Source organism: Bombina bombina, chromosome 4 (assembly GCF_027579735.1).
Source record: "Bombina bombina isolate aBomBom1 chromosome 4, aBomBom1.pri, whole genome shotgun sequence".
NCBI classification, from domain to species: Eukaryota; Metazoa; Chordata; class Amphibia; order Anura; family Bombinatoridae; genus Bombina; species Bombina bombina.
Genome location: NC_069502.1, coordinates 771,463,327 through 771,490,139, shown reverse-complemented (window position 1 = coordinate 771,490,139; position 26,813 = coordinate 771,463,327). Strand labels below are relative to the sequence as shown.

The following is a 26,813-nucleotide window of genomic DNA, read 5'->3' as shown; positions in this document are numbered from 1 at the left end:
GGGCCGTGGACTGAACACACTACAAGAGAAATAAATTTATCAGGTAAGCATAAATTATGTTTTCTCTTGTTAAGTGTGTTCAGTCCACGGGTCATCCATTACTTATGGGATACCAATACCAAAGCTAAAGTACACGGATGATGGGAGGGACAAGGCAGGAACTTTAAACAGAAGGAACCACTGCCTGTAGAACCTTTCTCCCAAAAACAGCCTCCGAAGAAGCAAAATTGTCAAATTTGTAAAATTTTGAAAAGGTATGAAGTGAACACCAAGTTGCAGCCTTGCAAATCTGTTCAACAGAGGCCTCATTCTTAAAGGCCCAGGTGGAAGCCACAGCTCTAGTGGAATGAGCTGTAATTCTTTCAGGGGGCTGCTGTCCAGCAGTCTCATAGGCTAAACATATTATGCTACGAAGCCAAAAAGAGAGAGAGGTGGCCGAAGCCTTTTGACCTCTCCTCTGTCCAGAATAAACGACAAACAGAGAAGAAGTTTGCCGAAAATCCTTAGTTGCCTGTAAGTAGAACTTCAGGGCACGGACTACGTCCAGATTATGCAAAAGACGTTCCTTCTTTGAAGAAGGGTTAGGACATAATGATGGAACAACAATCTCCTGATTGATATTCCTATTAGAAACAACCTTAGGTAAAAATCCAGGTTTAGTACGCAAAACTACCTTGTCTGAATGAAAAATCAGATAAGGAGAATCGCAATGTAAGGCAGATAACTCAGAGACTCTTCGAGCCGAGGAAATAGCCATCAAAAACAGAACTTTCCAAGATAAAAGCTTAATATCAATGGAATGAAGGGGTTCAAACGGAACACCCTGAAGAACTTTAAGAACCAAGTTTAAGCTCCACGGAGGAGCAACAGTTTTAAACACAGGCTTAATCCTGGCCAAAGCCTGACAAAAAGCCTGAACGTCTGGATTCTCTGCCAGACGTTTGTGTAAAAGGATAGACAGAGCAGAAATCTGTCCCTTTAACGAACTAGCGGATAAACCCTTTTCTAAACCCTCTTGTAGAAAAGACAATATCCTAGGAATCCTAACCTTACTCCATGAGTAACTCTTGGATTCACACCAATGTAAATATTTATGCCATATCTTATGGTAAATTTTTCTGGTAACCGGTTTCCGAGCCTGTATCAATGTATCAATAACCGACTCCGAGAAACCACGTTTTGAGAGAATCAAGCGTTCAATCTCCATGCAGTCAGCCTCAGAGAAATTAGGCTTGGATGGTTGAAAGGACCCTGAAGTAGAAGGTCCTGCCTCAGAGGCAGAGACCATGGTGGACAGGACGACATGTCCACTAGGTCTGCATACCAGGTCCTGCGTGGCCACGCAGGCGCTATCAGAATCACCGATGCTCTCTCCTGTTTGATCCTGGCAATCAGACGAGGCAGCAACGGAAACGGTGGGAACACATAAGCCAAGGGGCTGCTAGTGCATCTACCAGCACCGCTCCCGGGTCCCTGGACCTGGATCCGTAACAAGGAAGCTTGGCGTTCTGGTGAGAAGCCATGAGATCCAGTTCCGGTTCGCCCCAACAAAGAATCAGTTGAGCAAATACCTCCGGGTGAAGTTCCCACTCCCCCGGGTGAAAGGTCTGGCGGCTTAGAAAGTCCGCCTCCCAGTTCTCCACGCCTGGGATGTAGATCGCTGACAGATGGCAAGAGTGAGACTCTGCCCAGCGAATTATCTTTGAGACTTCTAACATCGCTAGGGAACTCCTGGTTCCCCCTTGATGATTGATGTAAGCCACAGTCGTGATGTTGTCCGACTGAAATCTGATGAACCTCAGTGTTGCTAACTGAGGCCAAGCTAGAAGAGCATTGAATATCGCTCTTAATTCCAGAATGTTTATTGGAAGGAGTTTTTCCTCCTGAGTCCATGATCCCTGAGTCTTCAGGGAATTCCAGACTGCGCCCCAGCCTAGAAGGCTGGCATCTGTTGTTACAATCGTCCAATCTGGTCTGCGAAAAGTCATTCCCTTGGAAAGATGAATCCGAGACAACCACCAGAGAAGAGAATCTCTGGTCTCCTGGTCCAGATTTAGTAAAGGGGACAGATCTGAGTAATCCCCATTCCACTGACTCAGCATGCATAATTGCAGCGGTCTGAGATGCAGGCGCGCAAATGGCACTATGTCCATTGCCGCGACCATTAAGCCGATTACTTCCATGCACTGAGCTACTGATGGGCTTGGAATGGAATGAAGGGCAAGGCAAGCATTTAGGATTTTTGATTACCTGGACTCCGTCAGGTAAATCTTCATCTCTACAGAATCTATAAGAGTCCCTAGAAAGGGAACCCTTGTGAGTGGTAACAGAGAACTCTTTTCCATGTTCACTTTCCACCCATGCGACCTTAGAAATGCTAGAACTATCTCTGTATGAGACTTTGCATTTTGAAAACTTGACGCTTGTATCAGAATGTCGTCTAAGTACGGAGCCACCGCTATGCCTCGCGGTCTTAGTACCGCCAGAAGCGAGCCCAGAACCTTTGTAAAAATTCTCGGGGCCGTAGCTAACCCGAAGGGAAGAGCTACAAACTGGTAATGCCTGTCTAGAAAGGCAATCCTTAGGTACCGATAATGATCTTTGTGAATCGGTATGTGAAGGTAGGCATCCTTTAAGTCCACTGTGGTCATATACTGACCCTCTTGGATCATGGGTAGGATGGTTCGAATAGTCTCCATTTTGAATGATGGAACTCTTAGGAATTTGTATAAGATCTTTAGGTCCAAGATTGGTCTGAAGGTTCCCTCTTTCTTGGGAACCACAAACAGATTTGAGTAAAATCCTTGCCCTTGTTCCGTCCGCGGAACTGGGTGGATCACCCCCATTACTAGGAGGTCTTGTACACAGTGAAGAAAAGCCTCTTTCTTTATTTGGTTTGCTGATAACCTTGAAAGATGGAATCTCCCTTGTGGAGGAGAAGCTTTGAAGTCCAGAAGGTATCCCTGAGATATAATCTCCAACGCCCAGGGATCCTGGACATCTCTTGCCCAAGCCTGGGCGAAGAGAGAAAGTCTGCCCCCCACTAGATCCGTTTCCGGATAGGGGGCCCTCTCTTCATGCTGTCTTAGGGGCAGAAGTAGGCTTTCTGGACTGCTTGCCCTTGTTCCAGGACTGGTTGCTTTTCCAACCCTGTCTGTAACGAGCAGCAGTTCCTTCCTGTTTTGGAGCGGAGGAAGTTGATGCTGCTCCTGCCTTGAAATTACGAAAGGCACGAAAACTAGACTGTTTGACCTTTGATTTGGCCCTGTCCTGAGGAAGGGTGTGACCCTTACCTCCAGTAATGTCAGCAATAATCTCCTTCAAGCCGGGCCCGAATAAGGTTTGCCCTTTGAAAGGAATATTAAGCAATTTAGATTTAGAGGCTACATCTGCTGACCAGGATTTAAGCCATAGCGCTCTGCGCGCCTGAATGGCGAATCCGGAGTTCTTAGCCGTTAGTTTGGTTAATTGCACAACGGCATCTGAAACAAATGCATTAGCTAGCTTAAGGGCTTTAAGCTTGTTCAAAGTCTCATCCAATGGTGCTGTGCGAATAGCCTCTTCCAGAGACTCAAACCAGAAAGCCGCTGCAGCAGTGACGGGCGCAATGCATGCAAGGGGCTGTAATATAAAACCTTGTTGAACAAACATTTTCTTAAGGTAACCTTCTAATTTTTTATCCATTGGATCTGAGAAAGCACAACTATCCTCCACCGGAATAGTGGTACGCTTGGCTAAAGTAGAAACTGCTCCCTCCACCTTAGGGACCGTCTGCCATAAGTCTCGTGTGGTGGCGTCTATTGGGAACATTTTTCTAAATATCGGAGGAGGGGAAAAAGGCACACCGGGTTTATCCCACTCCTTGTTAATAATCTCTGTAAGCCTTTTAGGTATAGGAAAAACGTCAGTACACACCGGTACCGCATAGTATTTATCCAGCCTACATAATTTCTCTGGGATTGCAACCGTGTCGCAATCATTCAGAGCCGCTAATACCTCCCCTAGTAATACACGGAGGTTCTCAAGCTTAAATTTAAAATTTGAAATGTCTGAATCCGGTCTCCCTGGATCAGATCCGTCACCCACAGAATGAAGCTCTCCGTCCTCATGTTCTGCAAATTGTGACGCAGTGTCAGACATGGCCCTCATATCATCAGCGCGCTCTGTCCTTAACCCAGAGCTATCGCGCTTGCCTCTTAACTCAGGCAAATTAGATAATACTTCTGTCATAACATTAGCCATATCTTGTAAAGTGATTTGTAAGTGCCTTGATGTGCTTGGCGCCACAATCTCACGCACCTCCTGAGCGGGAGGTAAAGGTACTGACACGTGAGGAGAGTTAGGCGGCATAACTTCCCCTCGTTGTCTGGTGATAATTTCTTTACCGGTAAAGACAGACTTTTATTTAAAGTAACATCAATACAATTGGTACACATATTTCTATTGGGCTCCACATTGGCCTTTAAACATAATGAGCAAGCAGATTCATCTGTGTCAGACATGTTTAAACAGACTAGCAATGAAGCTATCAAGCTTGGAAATTTCTTTCAATAAGTTTACAAGCAATATAAAAAACGCTGCAGCGCTTTTAAAAACACAAAAAAACTGTCACAGTTGAAATAACAACGAACTAATACGGTTATAGCAACCAATTTTAAACAGTAAATGTATGAAATTAGCAGAGGATTGCACCCATTAGCAAAAGGATGATTAACCCCTCAATACCCAAAACGGATAATCAATTTAAGATTTAACGCTTTTCTCACAGTCAAACACACTGTCACAGGTCTGCTGTGACTGATTACCTCCCTCAAAAATGAATTTTGAAGACCCCTGAGCTCTCTGGAGACGTCCTGGATCAAAGAGGAAAAAGCAGGAAGACTGTGCTAGAATTTTAACTGCGCAACAATGCGCTAAAAAAAGGTCCCTCCCACTCATATCACAACAGTGGGAGACCTGATATAACGGTGTCTATGCAGAAATATACGTTAGCCATGTGGAAAAAAATCATGCCCAAAAAGATTTATCACCAAAGTACCTCACAAAACGAATAACATGCCAGTAAACGTTTTTTAAAAAACAACTTTCCAGTGTTATGCAAAGTTATCACTAAGCCTGCTACCAGTCGCTACTACTGCAGTTAAGGCTCATACATTTATTTCAGTACTAACAGTATTTAAAGTTAAATTCTAGTCCCTAGAAAATAACCCAACTGCGCATACATTTATCAGCCTGATACCAGTCGCTACTACTGCATTAAAGGCTGTACTTTATATAAATATATTCAAGGCCCATATACAGAGATGGCAGAAGCTCTTTTTATTCCAAGAAAATTGGTTCTGACAAGAGGTCATAATTTAAGGTTGGAGGAAAGGAGATTTAATCTCCTGCAACGGAAACGTTTTTTCACTGTAAGAGCAATAAAATTGTGGAACTCATTACCAAAGGAGGTAGTGAATGCCAATACCATAGATACATTTAAAAATAGTCTGGATAAATTTCTGTATATAAACAAAATTCATGGATATGATTGCTAGTATTAAATGGGTCACATTTTAATGGGGTTATTTAAGCTTAACTGGAGCTTTTTGTAAGTATTTTAGATTTGTATAGGTTGAACTCGATGGACTTCAATCTTTTTTCAACCTTATCTACTATGTTACTATGTTACTTACGTCATATGGGTAATGGCAGTGTTTTCATAGTCAATTCCATTCCTAGAAAATATTTTACTGCACATACCTCATTTGCGGGGGACCCCGCATGCTATTCCCTTCTCCGAAGATACCCCACTCCTCAGAATGTGCGAGAACAGACAGTGGATCTTAGTTACGTCTGCTAAGATCATAGAAAAAACGCAGGCAGATTCTTCTTCTAAATACTGCCTGAGAGAACAAACAGCACACTCCGGTGCTATTTTAAAATAATAAACTTTTGATTGAAGAGTGTTACTCCTATCTCCTCTCACAACCTCCTTTGTTGAGACTTGCAAGAGAATGACTAGATATGACATGTGAGAGGTGGAGCTATATAGCAGCTCTGCTTGGGTGATCCTCTTGCAACTTCCTGTTGGGAAGGAGAATATATCACATAAGTAATGGATGACCCGTGGACTGAACACACTTAACAAGATAAATATCTTTACAGGGATCCAGGCCTCACTATTAGGAGGCTAACAGTGGTGGATTCCAGAGCCTGCACTAAAGGAGAAGGGATCTGAGGTGCTAAGCCTCGTATTGGGGCGAGTGAGGAAGGGTCGGGATTAGCGCAGCTCTTTTGCGCGCTATAGGTAAGTATAAGGCTACATGTGAACTTTTTCACCTGTAGCAAAGGAACACTTTTAAAGGAAAGGGGAAAAGATTAGGGAAAGGAGCACTAGAGAGAAAATATCAAAACATAGAAAGTGAAAAAATATGTAGAATACGCCACAATAGGCAAAATATACGCTACGCTAGTACATCATAAACCAAAACAATAAGAGGTTAAATGATGAATATTTAATATAAAGTGTTAAAAAAAAATAACACGGTGGAACTTAATCACAGATAAGCACATACAATTATCCTAAATATACCTGTTAAAATGTAAATATACCTGTAAAAATGGTTGGTCAACCTAAAAAAATATATAAAAATACAATAAAGATATCGACATCTCAAAAAAAAAGTATGAGTTCAGTCCAATTTATACAACATTTTTAAAGGAACAAATATTTATCTGAATATTTGTTCTGAAAGATTCACCTGAAACACATTTTCCGCTGCTGCACATGTCTAGTATTAACTCAGTTACAGGTCTAAAGCTATAATGTTTGGAAAAGCTCTAAAAACCAAGGTCATACACAAAAACAAAACAACAAAAAAACATTGACAATCCATCATTCAGCTGAGATTCCTCTTACAAGGGCATCTTGCAATTAAGTTAAAAATCAATATTACTTATACAAAAAGATAAATAAACATTGTTAACCTTTTTAATGATTCCGTTATTTCCAGGGATCTTGTAAGTTGTAATGATAAATCTAAGGTTTCTTTCAAACCGTTGCAAATTTCTTGAAGGTCTCCCAAAGCCATAGAACCGAGCAAAAAAGCTATTTCTTTTTTTTGATTGTTTGAAACATTGTTTTGTTCTTCAATCTCCATCTTTAATTGCTGGTCTTTGGCTTCTAGTAATTCCAATCTTGTTTTAATATCTTCAATTTCTTTCTGTGAACCAAAACAGGTAAGAGTTATAGGCATATTGTATGTTTTGGTATGAGTTTTTTTTTTATTATCTCTTTATTGAAAGAAAAACAATTTATATTAAGCCACTTAATTTTAAATTAAATCATATTCCAAAGCTTCCAAATGTTAAATATAATATTTGGTAAATATTGAATATTCAAAAGTTTTTTAAAGAACAGCAACTTCTCAGAAATGTATATTATCGGGCTCTTAAAGAGTTAGTGTAGGCAAAAATATTCTATTATTCATGTGAAAAAAATACTATGTTCAATATATGTATAAAATTGTATATCTAAAGCTGTTTTAAGTTAAAGTAGCAGGACATACATGTTTGTGAATAAATTATACCTAGAGATCCTATAACACTTTTGACTTAAAGGGACAGTCAACACCAGAATTTTTGTTGTTTAAAAAGATAGATAATCCCTTTATTACACATTCCCCAGTTTTGCAAAAACAACACTGTTATAATAATACACTTTTTACTTCTGTGACTAACTTGTATCTAAGCATCTTCTGACCGCCCCTAATCACATGACTTTTAGTTATTATCTATTGACTTGCATTTGAGCCAATTTAGTGCAGTGTCTGCCACTAGCCACGGGCGTTATCACAATGTTTTCTATATGGCCTACATGAGCTAGCTCTCCCCTGCTGTGAAAAGCAAATAAAAAAGAGGAGGACTTCAAGGGCTTAGAAATTATCATATGTGCCTTCCTAGGTTTGCTTTCAACTAAGAATACCAAGAGAACAAAGCAAAATTGTTGATAAAAGTAAATTGGAAAGTTATTTAAAATGACATGCCCTATTTGAAAAATGAAAGGTTTTTTTTAGCTTGACTGTCCCTTTAAAGGGACATTCCATTAACAAAATGTGCACAGTCTTTTTAGATTTACATTTTTGAGTCAACAGCTCCTATTGAGCATGTGCAGGAATTCACATATATGCATTTGTGATTGGCTTATGGCTGCCACAAGATACAGTGGAAATAGACATAACTTTGAAATTTGTCAGAAAAAAAAAATCTACTACTTATTTGAAGTTTAGACTAAGGCCAAATGATCGAAAGTGCTACAAGGCGGCAAAATATTCCGAAGGATCTGCCGCTATGTCAGTTACAACTTTTTGGGTTAGGCGTTTGATAGAGGATTTTTTTTTTTAATACACTTTTAATTTTTATTTTCTAGGATAGGTTTTTTTTTTAAATAGATTTTGTTATTTTGGGGGTGGGGCTACTTGTAATTGTAGAGGGGGGGGTGTAATTGTTTTTTAATGTAAAAGAGCTTAAATTTCTTTAGGGCAATGCCCTACAAAAAGGTCCTTTTAAGGGCTATTGTAATTTTAGTATTATGGTTGTGGTTTTTTTTTGGGGTGGGCTTTATGGGGCATATAGATTAGTGTTGGGTATAATGGTGGGGGGTTTATTTGGGATTCTGTAGTTTATTATTTTTTGTAACATAGATTTTGTTTTATTGTAACTTAGGGGGTTTAATTTAGATCGGAGTTTAGAGGGGGGTAAGGTGTTAGTGTAATTCTAATTTGCATTGGGAGGTGGTGGTTTAGGCTTTAAAGGTGGCGGCTTAGGTGATTAATGATGGTTACCATTTATTAGGCCTTAATCTCCTAACCTCCCCCGGTGCTCTGACAAAATGCAGAAAGACATTTGGCAGAAGGACATTTGGCAGACGGACATTTGGCCGACAGACATTTGGCTGACAGACAGAAAGCTAAAGAATGTTCCGATTTCGGCCGAGGGCAGATACGTTCCAGAGTGCTCTGTTCTAATCACAGCCTCGGGCGCCGCAACTGCCTCTGGGAACCTTACCATGGGTCCTAGGCCGCACGTTTTGTAATTCTCTGTCTGGGAAACTATCTATCAAATCTATCTATTTATCTATCAAATCTATCTATCTATCATATCTATCAAATGTATCTATTGCATCTATTGATCTATCTATCTAATCTATGTATCTATCTATCTATCAAATTTATCTATCTCGTGGCCGGACTGTTATGTGACAGCCACTTGTGTTTCGGCCAAATGTCCGTCGGCCAAATGTCCGTCGGCCAAGTGTCCGTCGGCCAAGTGTCCGTCGGCCAAAAGTCCGGCCACGACCTCCCCCATACCTGTATGGGTGTTGATTAGGTGATTAGGTTAGGGCATTTTAGGGTTATTTAATAGTTCATTTATCTACAATTTTTAAAATAGTATGCATTCTCATGTATGATGCAAATTCTTTTATTTGTATATAAATTAATATGTATTTATTTTTGTTGTTGTTTTTTTTATTGTAAATATAAATATATATTTTAAAATTTATTATTATTACAACTAGACATGTGCGTTTCATTTCATTCAAATCGAAATTCGGTTGAACTCGGAGATTCGAAACGATTTCAATTTCCAAATTCCCTAGCAACGAAACAAAACTAATCCGAATGCATTTGTATTGAATAAGTCTGAATTAGTTCAGATTTATTCGTTACATTCGAAATGTAATATTCGAATTTGAATGTCGAAATAGTATTTCTAGTATACAACTGTGTTTAATAAATGTAATCGAATTTGAATGTTACATTCAAATTCGAAATAGTATTTCTAGTCTAATACTGTGTTTTATAAATATAATATTCGAATGTGACATTCGAATTCGAATGTGACATTCGAATTCAAAATAGTATTGAACTTCCATATTTACAAATGGAATCCGAAACGAAAACATCTGAATACATCCGAATTTATTTGAATCCGAATGAATCCGAAACTAATGCATTCAAAAGTATCCGAATTCGAATCGATCCAAATCCGAAATTCGAAATCCAATACTTAAAATGCATGGTCATGTATAATGCATATTAGTTTATTTCACATTCTAGATATAATGTAGTCAGGCCTTGCATTGATATTCAATATTTAAACTGTATATTGCATAATGATTTAAGTATTGCATATACATTAAAATGTATTTATGTTAGCTTGTAGCGTGTTTATTAGTGATAACATATATGTTAATATATATTTTTATAGTAGTCAGTAGAATTAAATTATATTTTTACATAACAGGCATTTAGTTTTGTAGAACTAAAATGTTAATTATACTGTCTTTAATAACAAATAATAAACACTAAACACAACATTAATTACATTTTAATTTATACGCAAATATTTAAACAATACGCATTCTACATGCATCATTTTAAAAAATGAATATTTATGTGTAGGGCCATAGCTTCTACAGTTTAAAGTTATGGCAGTTTAAGTGTCAATGTTTAAATGATATGTATAGTCATGTACATTGCATATTGTTTAAAGCATTGTATATATCTATAGAGTAAAACGTTTTTCAAATATATATTTGTTTGAAATAATAGCAAGCAACCATTAAATACATTCAAGATATCTACAATACTTTAAATAATACATGACAATACATATTTTGTCAAGTTTGTGGTTAACTCCGGAGGGCAAGCAAGAACTCGGTGTCAGGGTGTCAGGAATCAGACTGAGCTGAGAAGTGCAAAAATAATCACACCTTTATTAATAGCAAAAAAAAATAATAAAAAGTCCACAAGTCAAACAACAAGCCAGGAATCAAAACCAGAGCTGGTAGTCAGACGAGCCGAGTCCGGAGCCAAAGCAAGTAGTCAGACGAGCCGGAATCAGGAACAAGTAGAACAGCAGAGTCAGAAACAAGCCAGGGATCAAGAACCATGAGGGACGTCAGACAGCCAGGTAATACACAGGAGCTCTCATAAAAAGGTCTGAGACAACGAAAGGGCAAAGCATACTGAACAGAGGCCCTTTAAATAATAAGTGATGACATCACAATTCTGAGACTGCATCCTGTCTCACACGGATGATTTACACCAGTCTGGCCATAAAAGGAAGTGCAGGAAATGAGCAGCATCACACAGTATGCAAGAGAGGTGAGTAAAATGGCTTCCAGCAGCACATGGCAAACAAAACAGGGAAAAAACCCTGACAGTACCCTTCCCTCAACGACCCTTCCCCCGTGGGAGGACAAAAGGCTTATTGGGGAAATGAGCATGAACATCAGAGGAGGGAACCCATGAACGCTCCTCAGGACCATAGCCCCTCCAGTGAACCAAATACTGTACGCGGCCCCTGGACATACGATAGTCAATAATGCTGCTGACCTCATACTCCTCATGTGTCAACAAAGATAGGACGGGGACGAGGCAACACAGTGGTAAACCGATTACAAACCAATGGTTTCAAGAGGGAGACATGAAAAACATTGGAGATGCGCATTGCAGGAGGAAGGTCAAGAGCGTAGGCCACAGGATTGACCCGTCGGAGTATTCGAAAAGGACCAACATAATGGGGAGGCAGTTTATTGGGAGGCACGCGAAGATTCAAGTTGCGGGAGGACAGCCAAACTCTTTAACCAACCTGGTAGGAAGGCGCTGGCAGATGCCTACGATCAGCCTGGAACGTTTGGCGCTGCATAGAACGATGAAGGCAATCCTGAATCTGCACCCACGTGGAACGGAGTTGCCGGAGATGCTCCTCCAAAGCCGGAATACCCTGAGACATGAATAAATCAGGCAACAAGGATGGTTGAAACCCATAATTCGCCATGAACGGGGATAACTTGGAGGAAGCATTAATAGCACTATTATGAACAAACTCTGCCCAAGGTAACAGTTCAGACCAATTATTGTGGCGATCTGAGACATAGCAACGGAGGAACTGTTCCAGAGCTTCATTAGACCGTTCCGCAGCCCCTTTGGATTGAGGGTGATATGTCGAGGAGAAGGAAAGCTGGATCCCCATTTGAGCACAAAAGGAACGCCAAAATCTGGAGACAAACTGGCTACCCCGGTCCGACACTATCTCCTTGGGTAACTTATGTAAATGGAAGACCTCCCGGGCAAAAATTGAAGCAAGCTCCTGAGCGGTAGGCAACTTCTTCAAGGGAATGCAATGTGACATTTTAGAAAAACGGTCAACCAGCATAAGGATAACAGTATTTGCATTGGAAACAGGGAGCTCGACAATGAAGTCCATGGAAAGATGTGTCCAAGGATGCTTACCATTAGCAATAGGTAATAGGAGTCTTATTCTGTGCACAAACTGAGCAGGAGGCAACATACGCAGCAACATCAGAACGAAGACCTGGTCACCAGAATTGTCGAGTGACAGACCAAATCATTTGGTTCTTGCCTGGGTGACCTGCGGCTTTAGGATAGTGGTAAGTGTGCAAAAGTTTAGTTCAAAGATTCTCAGGAACAAAACACTTACCACTAGGTTTCTCAGGAGGTGCATTGGTTTGTGCAGCCAGGATCTCCTCCCCCAAGAGAGAAGTCAAATTAGTATGTATGGTAGCCAAAATATGGTCAGGAGGTATAACAGTAGTAGGTACAGACTCCTCATTGGACAGAGGGGAAAATTGTTGAGACAGAGCATCAGCCTTAACATTCTTACTACCAGGCAGGTAGGAGACCACATAATTAAACCAAGACAAAAATAGCGCCCATCTGGCCTGCCGGGGCGACAAACATTTTGCTTCAGATAGATAACTTAAATTCTTGTGGTCAGTAAGAATGAGCACTGGCACGCTAGTACCCTCGAGAAGATGCCTCCATTCCTTGAGTGCCAAAATTATGGCCAGTAATTCCCTGTCGCCAATTTCATAATTGCACTCCGCTATAGACTTTATTAGAGAAGAAACCACAGGCATAGGACTTTGAGACAAGAGGGCACCTACTCCAGTCTCAGACGCATCGACCTCAAGAATGAAAGGCAGGACAGGGTTATGATGATCCAGAACTGGAGCAGCAGCAAAGGCAGTCTTAAGACTATCAAAAGCCTTAATGGCAGTAGGTGACCAATGGAGTGGATCATTCTCTTTACGGGTCATGTCTGTGATAGGTTTGACCAAGAAAGAAAAGTTTTTAATAAACTTTCTATAGTAATTGGAGAACCCCAAAAAACATTGAATAGACCGAAGACCAACTGGGCGAGGCCACTGCAGAACTGTAAATAACTTGTGAGGATCCATGGAGAATCCTGCAACGGAGATAACATAACCTAGGAAGGTTACTTGAGTCTGATGGAACTCACATTTCTCGAGTTTACAAAACAGGCCGTTCTCACGTAGTCTCTGGAGAACCCGTGTAACATCAGAACGATGAGCCTCAAGTGTGGGTGAGTGTATGAGGATGTCATCCAAGTACACCACAACACACTGTTGCAACATATCTCGTAGGACATCATTAATAAATTCCTGAAAAACAGCAGGGGCATTACATAGGCCAAAGGGCATTACAAGATACTAATAATTCCCGCTCCTGGTGTTAAATGCTGTTTTCCATTCGTGGCCCTCCTTGATCCTAACGAGATTGTACGCTCCTCTCAAATCAAGTTTAGTAAAGACCGTAGCTCCCTTGAGGTGGTCAAAGAGTTCCGTAATGAGCAGAATATGGTAAGCATTTTTAATGGTAAGATGATTAAGACCCTTATAATCGATGCATGGTCTTAACTCGCCACCCTTTTTCTTCACAAAGAAGAAGCCAGTCCCTGCAGGAGAGCAGGATTTGCGGATGATCCCCCGCGACAGAGCATCGGCAACATACTCCTCCATAGCACAATTCTCTGCAACAGACAGAGGGTAAACCCGGCCCCGAGGAGGAATGGCTCCGGGTCGCAGGTCTATGGCACAATCGTAAGACCAGTGAGGAGGCAATGTACCGGCACGCACCTTGTCAAAAATGTCTAGGAACTCTTGGTACTCCTCTGGCAATTGAGATACCGAAGAAGTGTACAAGACTTTAACTGGTTTCTGAAGACAAGTGGAAATACATTGTGGAGACCACAAAAAAATTTCGGACCTGCGCCAGTCGAGACTGGGATTGTGCTTTTGGAGCCAGGGATAACCCAGAACAACCAGAAAATGTGGAGAGTTTATAATCAGGAACTGGAGGGTTTCAAAATGGAGAGCCCCAACAGCCATGGATAGCGGAGCAGTTTCGTGAGTAACGAGTGCGGGCTGAAGGGTCTTGCCATCAATGGCCTCAATAGCAAGTGGAACGGAACGAGGCAAAACAGGAATGGAGTGCTTTGATACAAAAGCACTGTCAATGAAATAGCCCGCAGCACCGGAGTCAACAAGAGCCTGGGTGACTATGGAGGAGTCCACCCAGGAAAGCACAACCATGACCAAAGGTTTCTCCTTTAGCAGTTCCAGGGACAGGGATAAACCACCCAAGGTCTGCCCCGACAGGACCTTAGGTGTGAGCGTTTCCCGGCCGTGTAGGACAAGACTTCAAAGGTGGCCCTGTAACCCACAATAGAGGCAGAGCCCCTCCCTCCTTCTAAAGGCCCTCTCCGCCACGGAGAGATGCGTGAATCCCAACTGCATCAGCTCAGCAGTACATGGTGACTCAGGACCAGGAGGCATGGGAGGAGAGGGAGGCATGGGTGGGAACGAACGCGTAGGAGTCACCGGAACAGGAGGCTTCCGCAAGCGCTCCTTGAAAGAGGGCCTCTCACTTAGTCTGATGTCAATTAGGATAAAAAAAGACACCAGTGCCTCAAGATCTTCCGGTAAATCTCTGGCAGCAACTTCTTCTTTAATCGCATCAGAGAGCCCATGAAATAAGGCGGCAACAAGGGCTTCATTGTTCCAACCTACCTCTGCGGCAAGTGTATGGAACTCAATGGCATACTAAGCAACAGATCTTGTACCTTGCTGAATGGACATGAGTCGTTTAGCAGCAGAGCAGCATCAAATACCCTTCGAAAGGAGGCCACAAATTCAGGGTAATTTGAAATAACAGGTTTATTAGTCTCCCACAAGGGATTAGCCCAGGCAAGAGCTGTGTCAGAGAGTAACGAGATAAGAAATCCTACCTTAGCTCTGTCAGAGGGAAATGCCTGAGGTAACATCTCAAAGTAAATGCCCACCTGGTTCAAAAACCCTCTGCACTGATTAGGATCGCCTCCATAATGCTGAGGTAGAGGTGCAGAACCGGACATGCTCCTGGTAGGACTAGGTGCAGCAGCGGAAACAGGAGCAGCCATAAATTGCGGGACACTTTGGTCCAAATGTGCAGTGCAAGTCAGCGGGGCGTTCTAATGGGAGAAGCCTGCACTTTGACTCGGACACATCGACACAAGATAGATATGTTCAAAGTAGCGAAATGCAGGTTGTGAGGGGGGTAATGGCCATGTTTACCTCACCAGCTATCAGCTGTCGAGACTACATAGCCTGAGGTAGTTAGTGTAGAGATGTAATTAAACTTAGATTCCCACAGCAATATGTGGAGTGTGCCTAAACAAACTATTTTTAATTTCAGTGAGCCCCCCCCAGCAATATGCCGGTAAGTGTGAATTGCTTGGACACGCCCCTTTTCTTTGCTAATTTGAATATCGGGGCCTTCTTGGAAATAAAATACTTTTTTTTCAATTAAAAAAAAAATCTTTTTTTCAAAGTAAGATACCTATAATGCAATTTAAATGCCCTCTTTTTGATTTGACAAAGAAAAGATAGAGTGAAATGTCCCAGTACAAAGTATTTCAAATACATTCTGCAATAATAATAATAATATATCATAATGTACTCAAGGATTTTATAATTAAATAAATTCTTCTTCATAATTATGGCCTCAATCACAATCTATTGGCTGAGGCCTTTTTCAACCACTTTTCCATTTGACGCAAACACAATAGTGTGTGTTCTGCTGTTTCCTACACCCACAAACGTGATTTTGGATCCTCGCAAAAAATAAAACATTTTCCTATGGGACGATCACACCTCAAGGAAGGCAGTGGATAAAAACTCAAAAGGGCATTTTGGACATCTTTGCAAGCATTTGACAGTTATTTGGACAGTCTATTATCTTGTACTTGTGCAAAAAAACTCTGAAATGGTCACAGGAGACACTTTAGAGTTCTATAAGTGACGCACTTCCATGCTTGCTAAATACAAACTTGATCATAACAATGCATTTCAAAGTGCTTGCGCCTACATTATTGAATTCTCGGTCACAAAGGTGCATTCCAGTTTACAATTTCAATAATGTAGGTGCAAGCACTTTGAACACACAACTGTGACTTAAAAACCTGTGAGGTGAGAATCTTGTTGAAAGGTCTTCTAGGTAGATACAATATAGGTTAAGGTACAGTGGGTTCATACTTTGCAGTCTCAGTACAGTTAAAATCCAGTATAAAAAGATATTATAAGTCCTTTCAATAGAAAGGCATAGTCGCAATGGATGACTTATCTTAATTTTTTTTTTGCATTTTAATAATTAAATAAATGTTAAGATTTAAAGGTACCATAACATTGAGCTTCTTTCTTAATTCTTCATTCAGTGGTGGTTGCACAAGATGATTTTTTCTGGTCTTTATTTCCTGTTAATATATTTTGTTTGGTTCATGCCACATCATGATTTGCTCAAACAAAACAATTGTTTTAACTTAACAAGACAAAAAACTGGAAATCACACAACTAGAGGTTGTTTTAAACCATAAATATCAAGGGTGCAGGGAATTGCGGGGGGCCTTTATTTTTACCTCTAATTCCTCATTGTCACGGATACCAGATGGCTAAGGCTATCCCCTACCCCCCTACAACCTCACCCCTGTTGTTTCTCAGTGGTTTTGGGTTCCTCAGAGCAACCACCATCTCTGGAAATTGTTTGTTTGTTTTGTTTTGGCTTGTTTTTGTGTTCAGAGAAGAGTTGGTTTATGACCAGGAAAACCCTCCTAGGCTGGCCGGGCTCCTGGAACTCCCGATCGGCCGCCTCACAACGGACACCTGCCTAACCCCTCTCAGGCCGGCCAGGCTCCTGGAACTCCCGGTCGGCCACAGGACAGCAGAACACTGGTCCCCAGTAACGAATCATGCTGATTTTTGGACTGTGAAATCTGGGGACCGAGAGCTTTAAAATTACACCCTGGAAGTGCCGCCGCTCCACCAGGATCACCCTGAAACCGCCACCCATATGTATTGAGATTATGTGGGACTGTGGCTCCTATGGAGGCGCCGGTCAGTCTGGAGGGGCGGGAATGGCGGGAAAATAGTGGGATTGTCCAGGGTCTTATCAAGATGGACTGTCTGTATAAAAGGAGTGTGTGTTTTCAATAAAATCAGTTCCTGTTTAAACTGAAGGCTAGTCTGTCTAGTTATTTGGGTTGGCTCCAGCTAAAATCACTTTTCCTGAGCTATAGCAGCCTGTTCCAGGCAGAGGAAGGACATTCTGGCAGAGCTACCTAGTCTGGTAGCTGGAGTCTGCCACAGGGTGGGACCCTGGGTACTGGTGCTGTCGGGCATCAGGGGTGGCTACAGGCTGTGGTCACTTGCCAGTTACATAGCTGCAGTTGGCAGGGAGGAAACAGGACCCGTTTGGCGGAGCTACCCAATCGGGGTAGCCGGGGTATCCGTCACACTCATTTACATATTTTTTGCTCTCTAAAGAACACTAGGTGTGTAACAATTCAGGGCAGCTGGTACTCTTGAGGTTTGGGGATTTTACACTAGGTAATAAGGGTTATTGCAACCCCAATAAATGCCTTTGCATACAACAAGCTTGTCACCTACTTATCTACGACTAGTAAACAGCAATTTCCACCTATTTCTATAGCTGTTTTAGGGCTTCCTAGAGATCCTGGTGTAGATTTGGGGAAGGAGATAAATATAAGGATAGAAAAAGTTAATTCTCTGTCATAGGCCTATATTTCATTATTTTAACCTTTGATGTACAAGAGAATCAATCTCAACTTAGCTATTGAATTAATTATCCAGTTTGTGTTATTATTTATAACTAGTGGGAAAGCCTGCCCAGAGGGCAGTCTTTTGTGGTGACGGAACCACCGACCCACCCTGCCATTTTCGGAAGGGCAGTCTATAGTGGTGACGGAACCACCCTGCCATTTTTGGAATGCACCTGGATGCAGTTTACGCCCTGAGATCCAGGTGGATTCCGAAAATGGCAGGGTAGTGAAAGAATCTACCTGGATGCAACTTACGCTGGACTCTTTCACCACCTCTCTTGCGCTCTCTCCCCTCTCTCTTTTGCTTTCTCTCTCACCTCTCTTGCGCTCTCTCCCCCCTCTCTTGTGCTCTCTCCCCCCTCTCTTGTGCTCTCTCCCACCTCTCTTTTGCTCTCTCCCCCCTCTCTTTTGCTCTCTCTCCCCCTCTATTTTGCTATCTCTCCCTCTCTCTTTTGCTCTCTCTCCGCCCTCTCTTTTGCTCTCCCTCTCGAAAAAAGCAGGGTGGTGAAAGAATCCATCCAGGTGGACTTTTTCACCACCCCTTTTGCTCTCTATCCCCCCTCTCTTTTTCACTCTCTCCCCCTCTCTTAAGCTCTCTCCCCCCTCTCTTTTGCTCTCTCTCCCCCTCTCTTTTGCTCTCTCTCCCCCTCTCTTTTGCTCTCTCGCCCCCTCTCCCCTCTCTTTTGCTCTCCCCTCTAATTTGCTCTCCCTCTCCCCCCTCTCTTTTGCTCTGTCTCTCCCCCCTCTCTTTTGCTCTCCCTCTCCCCTCTATTTTGCTCTCCCTCTCCCCCCTCTATTTTGCTCTCTCCCCCCTCTCTTTTTCTCTCTCTCTCCCCTCTCTTTTGCTCTCTCTCTCCCCTCTCTTTTGCTCTCTCTCCCCTCTCATTTGCTCTCTCTCCCCTCTCAGTCTGTGTTGTTAATACAAAAAATTGAACTACAGGAAAAAATAAACAAATTATCAAAAATAAAGAAATAAAACCTAATCCCTATGAAAATAACCCCTCCAAATAAAAACACCCCCTAATCTAATGCTAAACTACCAATAGCCCTTAAAATGGCTTTTTGTAGGGCATTCACCTAAGTTAAACAGCTCTTTTGCAGTTACCAAAAATTCTAAGCCCCCCTAACAGTAAAACCAACCACCAACCAAACACCCCAAAATAAATAAACCTAACACTAAAAAACCTAAACTATACATTGCCCTGAAAAGGGCATTTGTATGGGCATTTCCCTTAAAAGGGCATTCAGCTCTTTTGCTGCCCATCCCTAATCTAAAAATATATATATATATATTTAAAAAAAAAAAAACTAAGTCTAACCCCCAAAAATTAAACCTAAGTTACAGAAAATAAAAACAAATTACCAAATTTACAAAATTAAACCTAGTCCCTATGAAAATAAAAAAGTCCCCCCAAAATAAAAACACCCCCTACTCTAAGAATAAACTAACAGTAGCCCTTAAAATGGCTTTTTGCAGGGCATTGCCCCAAGATAAACAGCTCTTTTACATTAAAAATACACAAAGTCCCCCCTAACAGTAAACCCCCCACCCACTAAACCCCCCAAAATAAAAGAACACTAAAAAACCTAAACTACCCATTGCCCTGAAAAGGGCATTTGTTTGGGCATTGCCCTTAAAAGGGCATTTATCTCTTTTACTGCCCATCCCTAATTTAAATAAAACAAACCCCCCAAAAAACTCTTAAAAAAAACCTAAGTCTAACCCCCAGGTTGGTACTCACCATTCCTGAAGTCCGGCGGAGAAGGTCCTGTTCCAGGCGGTGAAGTCTTCTTCCAAGCGGCGACCTCTTCTTTCTTCTTCCAGGAACAATTCGACGCGGAGGGCGGAGCTGAAGACCGATGACCGCGGAGCTGAAGACCGGCGACCCTGGAGCTGAAAATCGGCGACCCTGGAACTGAAGACCGGCGACTCTGGAACTGAAGACCGGCGAGCATGGAGGATCCTCTTCGTACGATCGCTGCTGTACACTGCATAGTGAATTCAAGGTACACGATTAAAGATGGCATCCCTTGAATTCCTATTGGCTGATTTGATTCTTCAAATTCAAATCAGCCAATAGGATTAGAGCTACTCAAATCCTATTGGCTGTTCAAATCAGCCAATAGGATGAGAGCTACTAAAATTCTATTGGCTGTTTTGAATAGCCAATAGAATTTCAGTAGCTGTCATCCTATTGGTTGATTTAAACAGCCGATAGGATTTCAGTAGCTCTCATTCTATTGGCTGATTTGAATTTGAAGAATCAAATCAGTCAATAGGAATTCAAGGGTCGCCATCTTTAATCGCATACCTTGAATTCACTATTCAGTGTACAGCGGCAATCGTATGAAGAGGATCCTCCACACTCCATGGCTCAGAGGTCGCCGGTCTTCAGTTCCAGAGTCGCCGGTCTTCAGCTCCAGGGTTGCGGGTCTTCAGCTCCTCCCTCCGCTCCGCGCCGGATTGTTCCTGGAAGAAGAAAGAAGAGGTCAACACTTGGAAGAAGACTTTACCACCTGGAACAGGACATTCTCCGCCGGACTTTAGGAACGGTGAGTACCAACCTGGGGGTTAGATTTTTTTTTTTAAGGGTTTTTGGGGGGTTGTTTTATTTAGATTAGGGATGGTCAGTAAAATATGCCCTTTGAAGGGCAATGCCCAAACAAATGCCCTTTTCAGGGCAATGGGTAGTTTTGTTTTTTTAGTATTTGGTTCTTTTTTGGGGGGTTTACTGTTAGGGGGGACTTTGTGTATTTTTAATGTAAAAGAGCTGTTTATCTTAGGGCAATGCACTGCAAAAATCCCTTTTAAGGGCTACTGGTAGTTTATTCTTAGAGTAGGGGATGTTTTATTGGGGTGGCTTTTTATTTTCACAGGGATTAGGTTTACTTTTGTAAACTTTGGTAATTTGTTTTTTTTATTTTCTGTAATGTTAGCCTTTTTTATTTTTGTAATCTTAGTTTCTTTTTTTTGTAACTTTAGTATTTTTTAGTTTAGGTAATTATTGTTAATTTAGGGGGTGTTAGGTTAGGCGGTGTTAGGTTAGGGGACTTAGTAATTTAATTAGTTATTTGCGCTGTGGGTTTTGGCGGTTTAAGGGGTTTATAGGTTAATTAGGTTTATTGCAATGTGTTTTTTTTGCGGTTTAGAGGTTAATGGGATAAATAGGTTTATTGCGATGTGTGGGTTTTGCGGTTTAGGGGTTAATAGGTTAATTATGTTTATTGCTATGTGGGGGTTTTGCGGTTTAGGGGTTAATAGATTAAGTTTATTGCAATGTGTGGGTTTTGCGGTTTAGGGGTTAATAGGTTAATAAGGTTTATTGCGGTGTGTGGGTTTTGCGGTTTAGAGGTTAATAGGTTAATTATGCTTATTGCGATGTGGGGGGTTAATTACTTTATTATTTTGCGATGTGTGGGTTTGCGGTGTATGTGTTAATACTTTTTGTGGGAGGTTCTTTTTTTTTATATACTTCGTGTGGGCAGTGTTTTGTTTTTTGTAATGCTCCATTTGCCTTCGCTGCATCCCAGTGGATTCCGAAAATGGCAGGGTTGCACGCGCAGCCAACATTCCATTGAGGATGCATGCGCAACTGCCGACGGACATTACAAACGCAATTATAGTATAGATAATGTAATTTTCGTAAAGCTTGGGTTTCCTACACACAGATTGGGTAAATATGTGAACCTCAGGTCACCGTGGAAGAAAATACACAGCCAACAGGAAGGGATCATATATTTAAATTGATTAATTATTACTGATCACTGCCTTGTGTGGTTAAAGGGACATGAGAACCAGAAATAAACTATTTCATGATTCAGACAGAGCATGTAATTTTAAACAATTTTCCAATTTACTTTTATTACAAAATTTTCTTAATTTTCTTATCGTTCGTTGAAAAGCAGTAAGTTCAGGAGCGTGCACGTCTGCAGTACTATATGGCAGCAGTTTTGCAACCGTCATTCTCATGCTATTCTTTGTTGAAGAAATACCTAGATGGGTAGCGTGCACAAGCCTGGAGCACTACATAACAGGAAATAGTGCTGCCATCTAGTGCTCTTACTAATGTATAACATAGTTGCAAAACTGCTGCCATATAATGCAGCAGACACATGCACACTCCTGAACTTACCTTCCTGCTTTTCAACAAAGGATAACATGAGAACTAAGAAAATTTTAAAGTAGAAGTTAATTTAAAAATTCTTTAAAATTGTATGTTCTATCTGAATAATAAAAGAAAAAAAAATTGTTTTTATGTCCCTTTAAGACATGTTATACAAAAATTACCAAAATGGGTTTTCAACAAGTAAAGTTTTTATTAAAAAAAAAATATTAAAACTGGTACACAATGTTTTATAATGGTTTGAGAGGTATTTTCTTATTATTTATTTAATGAAGGTGTATGGATTTATATATGAAATGGATTTATATATAAATATGGCTTATTCTACAACCCCAGTTCCGAAAAAGTTGGGACAGTATGGAAAATGCAAAAAAAAAAACAAAAACAGTCATTTGTAAATTTAATTCACCCTGTACTATTTTGAAAACATATTATTTGATGTTTTACTTTGTGAATTTAATGTATTTTTGAACATATACACTCATTTCAAGTCTGATGACTGCAACACTCTCCAAAAGAATTGGGACAGTTGACTACTGTGTAAAATCACCTTTTCTTTTAATAACACTTAGTAAGCGTTTAGGCACTGAAGACACCAGTTAAGTTTAGCAAGCGGAATCTTCCCCCATTTATCCATTAGGCATTTCTTCAGCTGCGCAACTGTACGGGGCCTTAGTTGCCTTATTTTGCACTACATAATAATAATAACTAGCATTTATATAGTGCCTTTCTCCCAGTGGGACTCAAAGCACTTTTTCAGCGCTCGCTCTCGGAATTCACCAAATTCTGAATAGTAATAGTTGTTATTATTTAATGGTACTCATTTTATCGACCTCGGAAGAATGAAGGGCTGAGGCAGCCCTGCCGGGATTTGAACCTGTGACATTGGATCTTTTAAACAGGTTTTTGTTGTAGTCAGGGCATTTACCAACTGAGCTACCTCACCGGCCACACATTCTCAATCGGTGACAGGTCAGGACTGCACGCAGCCCATGCTAGCGCCCGCACTCTCTGCTTACGCGACCATGCTCTTGTAATCTGGGCAGAATGTGGTTTGGAGAAAAAAAAAATGCAGGGACATCCCTGGAAAAGGCGTCTGAATGGTAGCATATGTTGCTACAAAATGTATACATATCTTTCTGCATTAATGGTGCCCTCACAGATGTGCAAGTTACCCATGCCATGGGCACTGATGCACCCCATACAATGACAGACGCTGGCTTTTGGACCCAACGCTGATAACAGCTTAGACTGTCCTTTTCCTCTTTGGCCTAGAAAAAACAACGGCTATTTTTTCCAAAAACTTGTTGACTTGTTGGACCACAAAACCCGATTCCATTGTGCTACTGTAAATCTCAGATGAGACCGAGCCCAGAGTTTTCCTGGCCCAACTTTTTTGGAATGTGTTGCAGTCATCAGATTTGAAATGAGTGTATATTTTCAAAAATTCACAAAGTAAACCATAAAATAATGTGTTTTCAATATAGTACAAGGAGAATTGAATTTTCAAATGACTTTTTTGTTTTTTTGCACTGCTTGTGCAAATAAATGCTGACAGCATATCCTGTCGGCATTTATCGATGTGCGGCGGACATGATATGCTACATCGTATCATGCCCATCAGCACTTTAATAAATCGGCCCCTATAGGTTACCAATATAATGTTAATTAGTAAAATATATTGCTGAAATAGATTGAAAGTCCATCTGTCTTACAGAGCATCTCATGTAAAGCTGATTTACAGCTAGCAGTCACTCACAGACAGAGCACTCTACCCTTTATGATTAATATAAATGTATATTTCACTACTTTACTCTATTTTATTCCTTATTGCCATTGCATTATGTACTATGCTGGTGCTTTATACATGAAGGATAATAATATTAAAGAGATATGAAACCCAAAAATGTTCTTTTGTGATACAGACACAGCATACCATTGTATAAAAGTTCAAATTTACTTATGTTATCAAATTTGATTCGTTCCCATAATATTATTTGTTGATGAGATACCTAGGTAGGCACCTGTAGCACTACATGACAGGAAATAGCGCTGCCATCTAGTGCTCTTGCAAACAGATAACATTCTTGCAAAAGTGCTGCCATCTAGTGCTCTTGCAAACAGATAACATTCTTGCAAAAGTGCTGCCATCTAGTGCTCTTGCAAACAGATAACATTCTTGCAAAAGTGCTGCCATCTAGTGCTCCAAAAATGGCCAGCTCCTAAGCTAATGTCCCTGCTTTTAAACAAAAACATAAATTATGCTTACCAGATAATTTCCTTTCCTTCTGTATGAGGAGAGTCCACGGCTTCATTTCTTCCTTGTGGGAAATACAGAACCTGGCCACCAGGAGGAGGCAAAGACACCCCAGCCAAAAACTTAAATACCTCCCCCACTTCCCCCATCCCCCAGTCATTCTGCAGAGAGAACAAGGAACAGTAGAAGAAATATCAGGGTATAGATGGTGCCAGAAGAAAAAAACATAATTTAAAGGGGCCACCCATCGGAGAATACGGGCGGGGGCCGTGTACTCTCCTCATACAGAAGGAAAGGAAATTATCTGGTAAGCATAATTTATGTTTTCCTTCTTAATATAAGGAGAGTCAACGGCTTCATTCCTTACTTGTGGGAAACATATACCCAAGCTCCAGAGGACACTGAATGAACGGGGGGGCAAAAAAGAAGGCGGACCCTATTCTGAGGGCACCACAGCCTGCAAAACCTTTCTCCCAAAAGCTGCTTCAGCCGAAGGAAAAACGGCAAATTTGTAAAATTTAGAAAAGGTATGTAAGGAAGACAAGGTAGCCGCCCTACAAATCTGAGCCATAGAGACCTCATTCTTGAATACCCAAGAGGAGACCACTGCTCTAGTTGAATGAGCCTTAATCCTCTGAGGAGGCTTATGTCCCGCTGTCTCATTAGCTAAGCGAATAATGCTCCTCAACCAAAAAGATAAGGAAGTGGAGGGGGTCTTCAGACAATCATCTATCAGCTATAGCCAATAAACTGGATGATGACCCCTGGGAAGGATAGCAATACTTGACCTTTCGCTTGCGCTTAGCAGGGCGAGATAAAGCACTAATGGCCGCAGACACCGCTGTTTGTAACTGCGCAGTGAAGTCTGGAGGTAAAAAGCCTCCTCCAGATGGAGGATCAGGCGTGCTATGGGAAACTGCATGTGTATTTGGAGATGAAGCAGGGTACGCACCTCATGGGAAGGAGACCCCTCAGAGGTGGAAGGCTCTGTGGTATCAAACATGTTAACATTTTTTGACATAATCACTTTTTCTAGGCATGTGGAACATAATTGAGAGGGTGGGTATACCTCAGCCTCCTCACATTATAAACAGGCATTAGTCTTAGGTATAGAGGAAGTACCCTCTAAAATGTCAGAGTCCTCCATAGCTATGGGCTATGTCCTAATATAACAATAGCTAACGTTATATAAATATAAAAAACGGCACCTTTATACCCCCAATGGCTGGGGCACTCACCACCTCCTATGACCCAGGCACACAGAGAAAACCGCTTCTCTCTGATGACCAGCATGGTCAGAGTAGGAAGTGAAGCTACGACCACACCCGGTCACATGGTGCGCAACCTAGGACCGCCTCCACTAAGGAAAAGCACGCCAAGCTTGAAAATCTGCGCCACTGAAGTAACCTATATGTTCCAACCTCAGCCTATGAGCCTCAGAAATCATCTTACACATGATTCAGTATAATCAAATAAAAAAATATGAGATCAATCCCCACTGTTCAATAATCCCCCCTCAGGAGATATTAACCCTTTATTCCATATAGATAAAAGGAGCCACACTGTGACCCTGTCTTCTTGCGTTATCATGTGTGTATAAATAAATGAAACGATCTTACCGGAATCTATGCCGTGGAACAGAAACACAGCCTCTCAAGTTTGACAGTCTTGTAGGATCGCTCCTGACATGGACTTGTATGTATTGGGTACTTGTAAAGCACGGCTAATCACCCGTAAGGTCTCAAAGCGATGCTCATTTTATCAACCTCGGAAGGATAAAAGGCTGAATGGACCTTGCCGGGGATTGAACCTGCAACCCTTGGGTTGCTACAGAGATCAGCCACAGTGCCTTAGCATGCTGACCTATCTGTCCAGCTATCTGTCCACTGTAGAATACATAATGGATTTGCGCGATGGAAGCAGGCAGTGAAACTCGTCAACACTGATTGCTTAGGAGCTGTTAATACGAGTCTGGATGGGTTCGCAGAAAGACTCTCCTTGCATCTCCAGACTCTAACTTTTGTCAATGCTCTCACTGGGAGGCTGACAAGACTACTTAAAACTCCAGTCCCATTTCAAAGGGTAGATACCCTTCATAAGGAACTACTCCGAATCTTCTGACACTTCTCTGCCAGCCTCCTGTGACGAAAGGCAAAGAATCACTGGGATATGAGGGAAGTGGGGGAGGTATTTAAGCCTTTGGCTGGGGTGCCTTTGCTTCCTCCTGGTGGTCAGGTTCTGTATTTCCCACAAGTAAGGAATAAAGCTGTGGACTCTCCTTATATTAAGAAGGAAAGATACCAAGAGAACGAAAAATTGATGCAAATTAGAAAATTGTTAAAAATTGCATGCTCTCTGAATCATGAGAGAAAAAAATGGGTTTCATATCCCTTTAAGGATCAGCAAATAAAAAATGACACCAAGTATAGTTATAATGTTAAATTAAATTATTGGTTGAATCGAACAAT

General features: G+C 41.3%; 1 protein-coding gene across 1 annotated transcript in view; it reads right to left on the bottom strand.

The window, feature by feature from the left end:
* The window catches only part of DISC1 (DISC1 scaffold protein), an 831,610-nt gene that overhangs the window by 610,573 nt on the left and 194,224 nt on the right, over positions 1–26,813 (bottom strand). Inside the window, exon 6 of the mRNA XM_053712267.1 lies at positions 6,970–7,205. Within this exon, the coding sequence (XP_053568242.1) occupies positions 6,970–7,205 (236 nt within the window). The remainder of the gene's footprint in view (positions 1–6,969; positions 7,206–26,813) is intronic.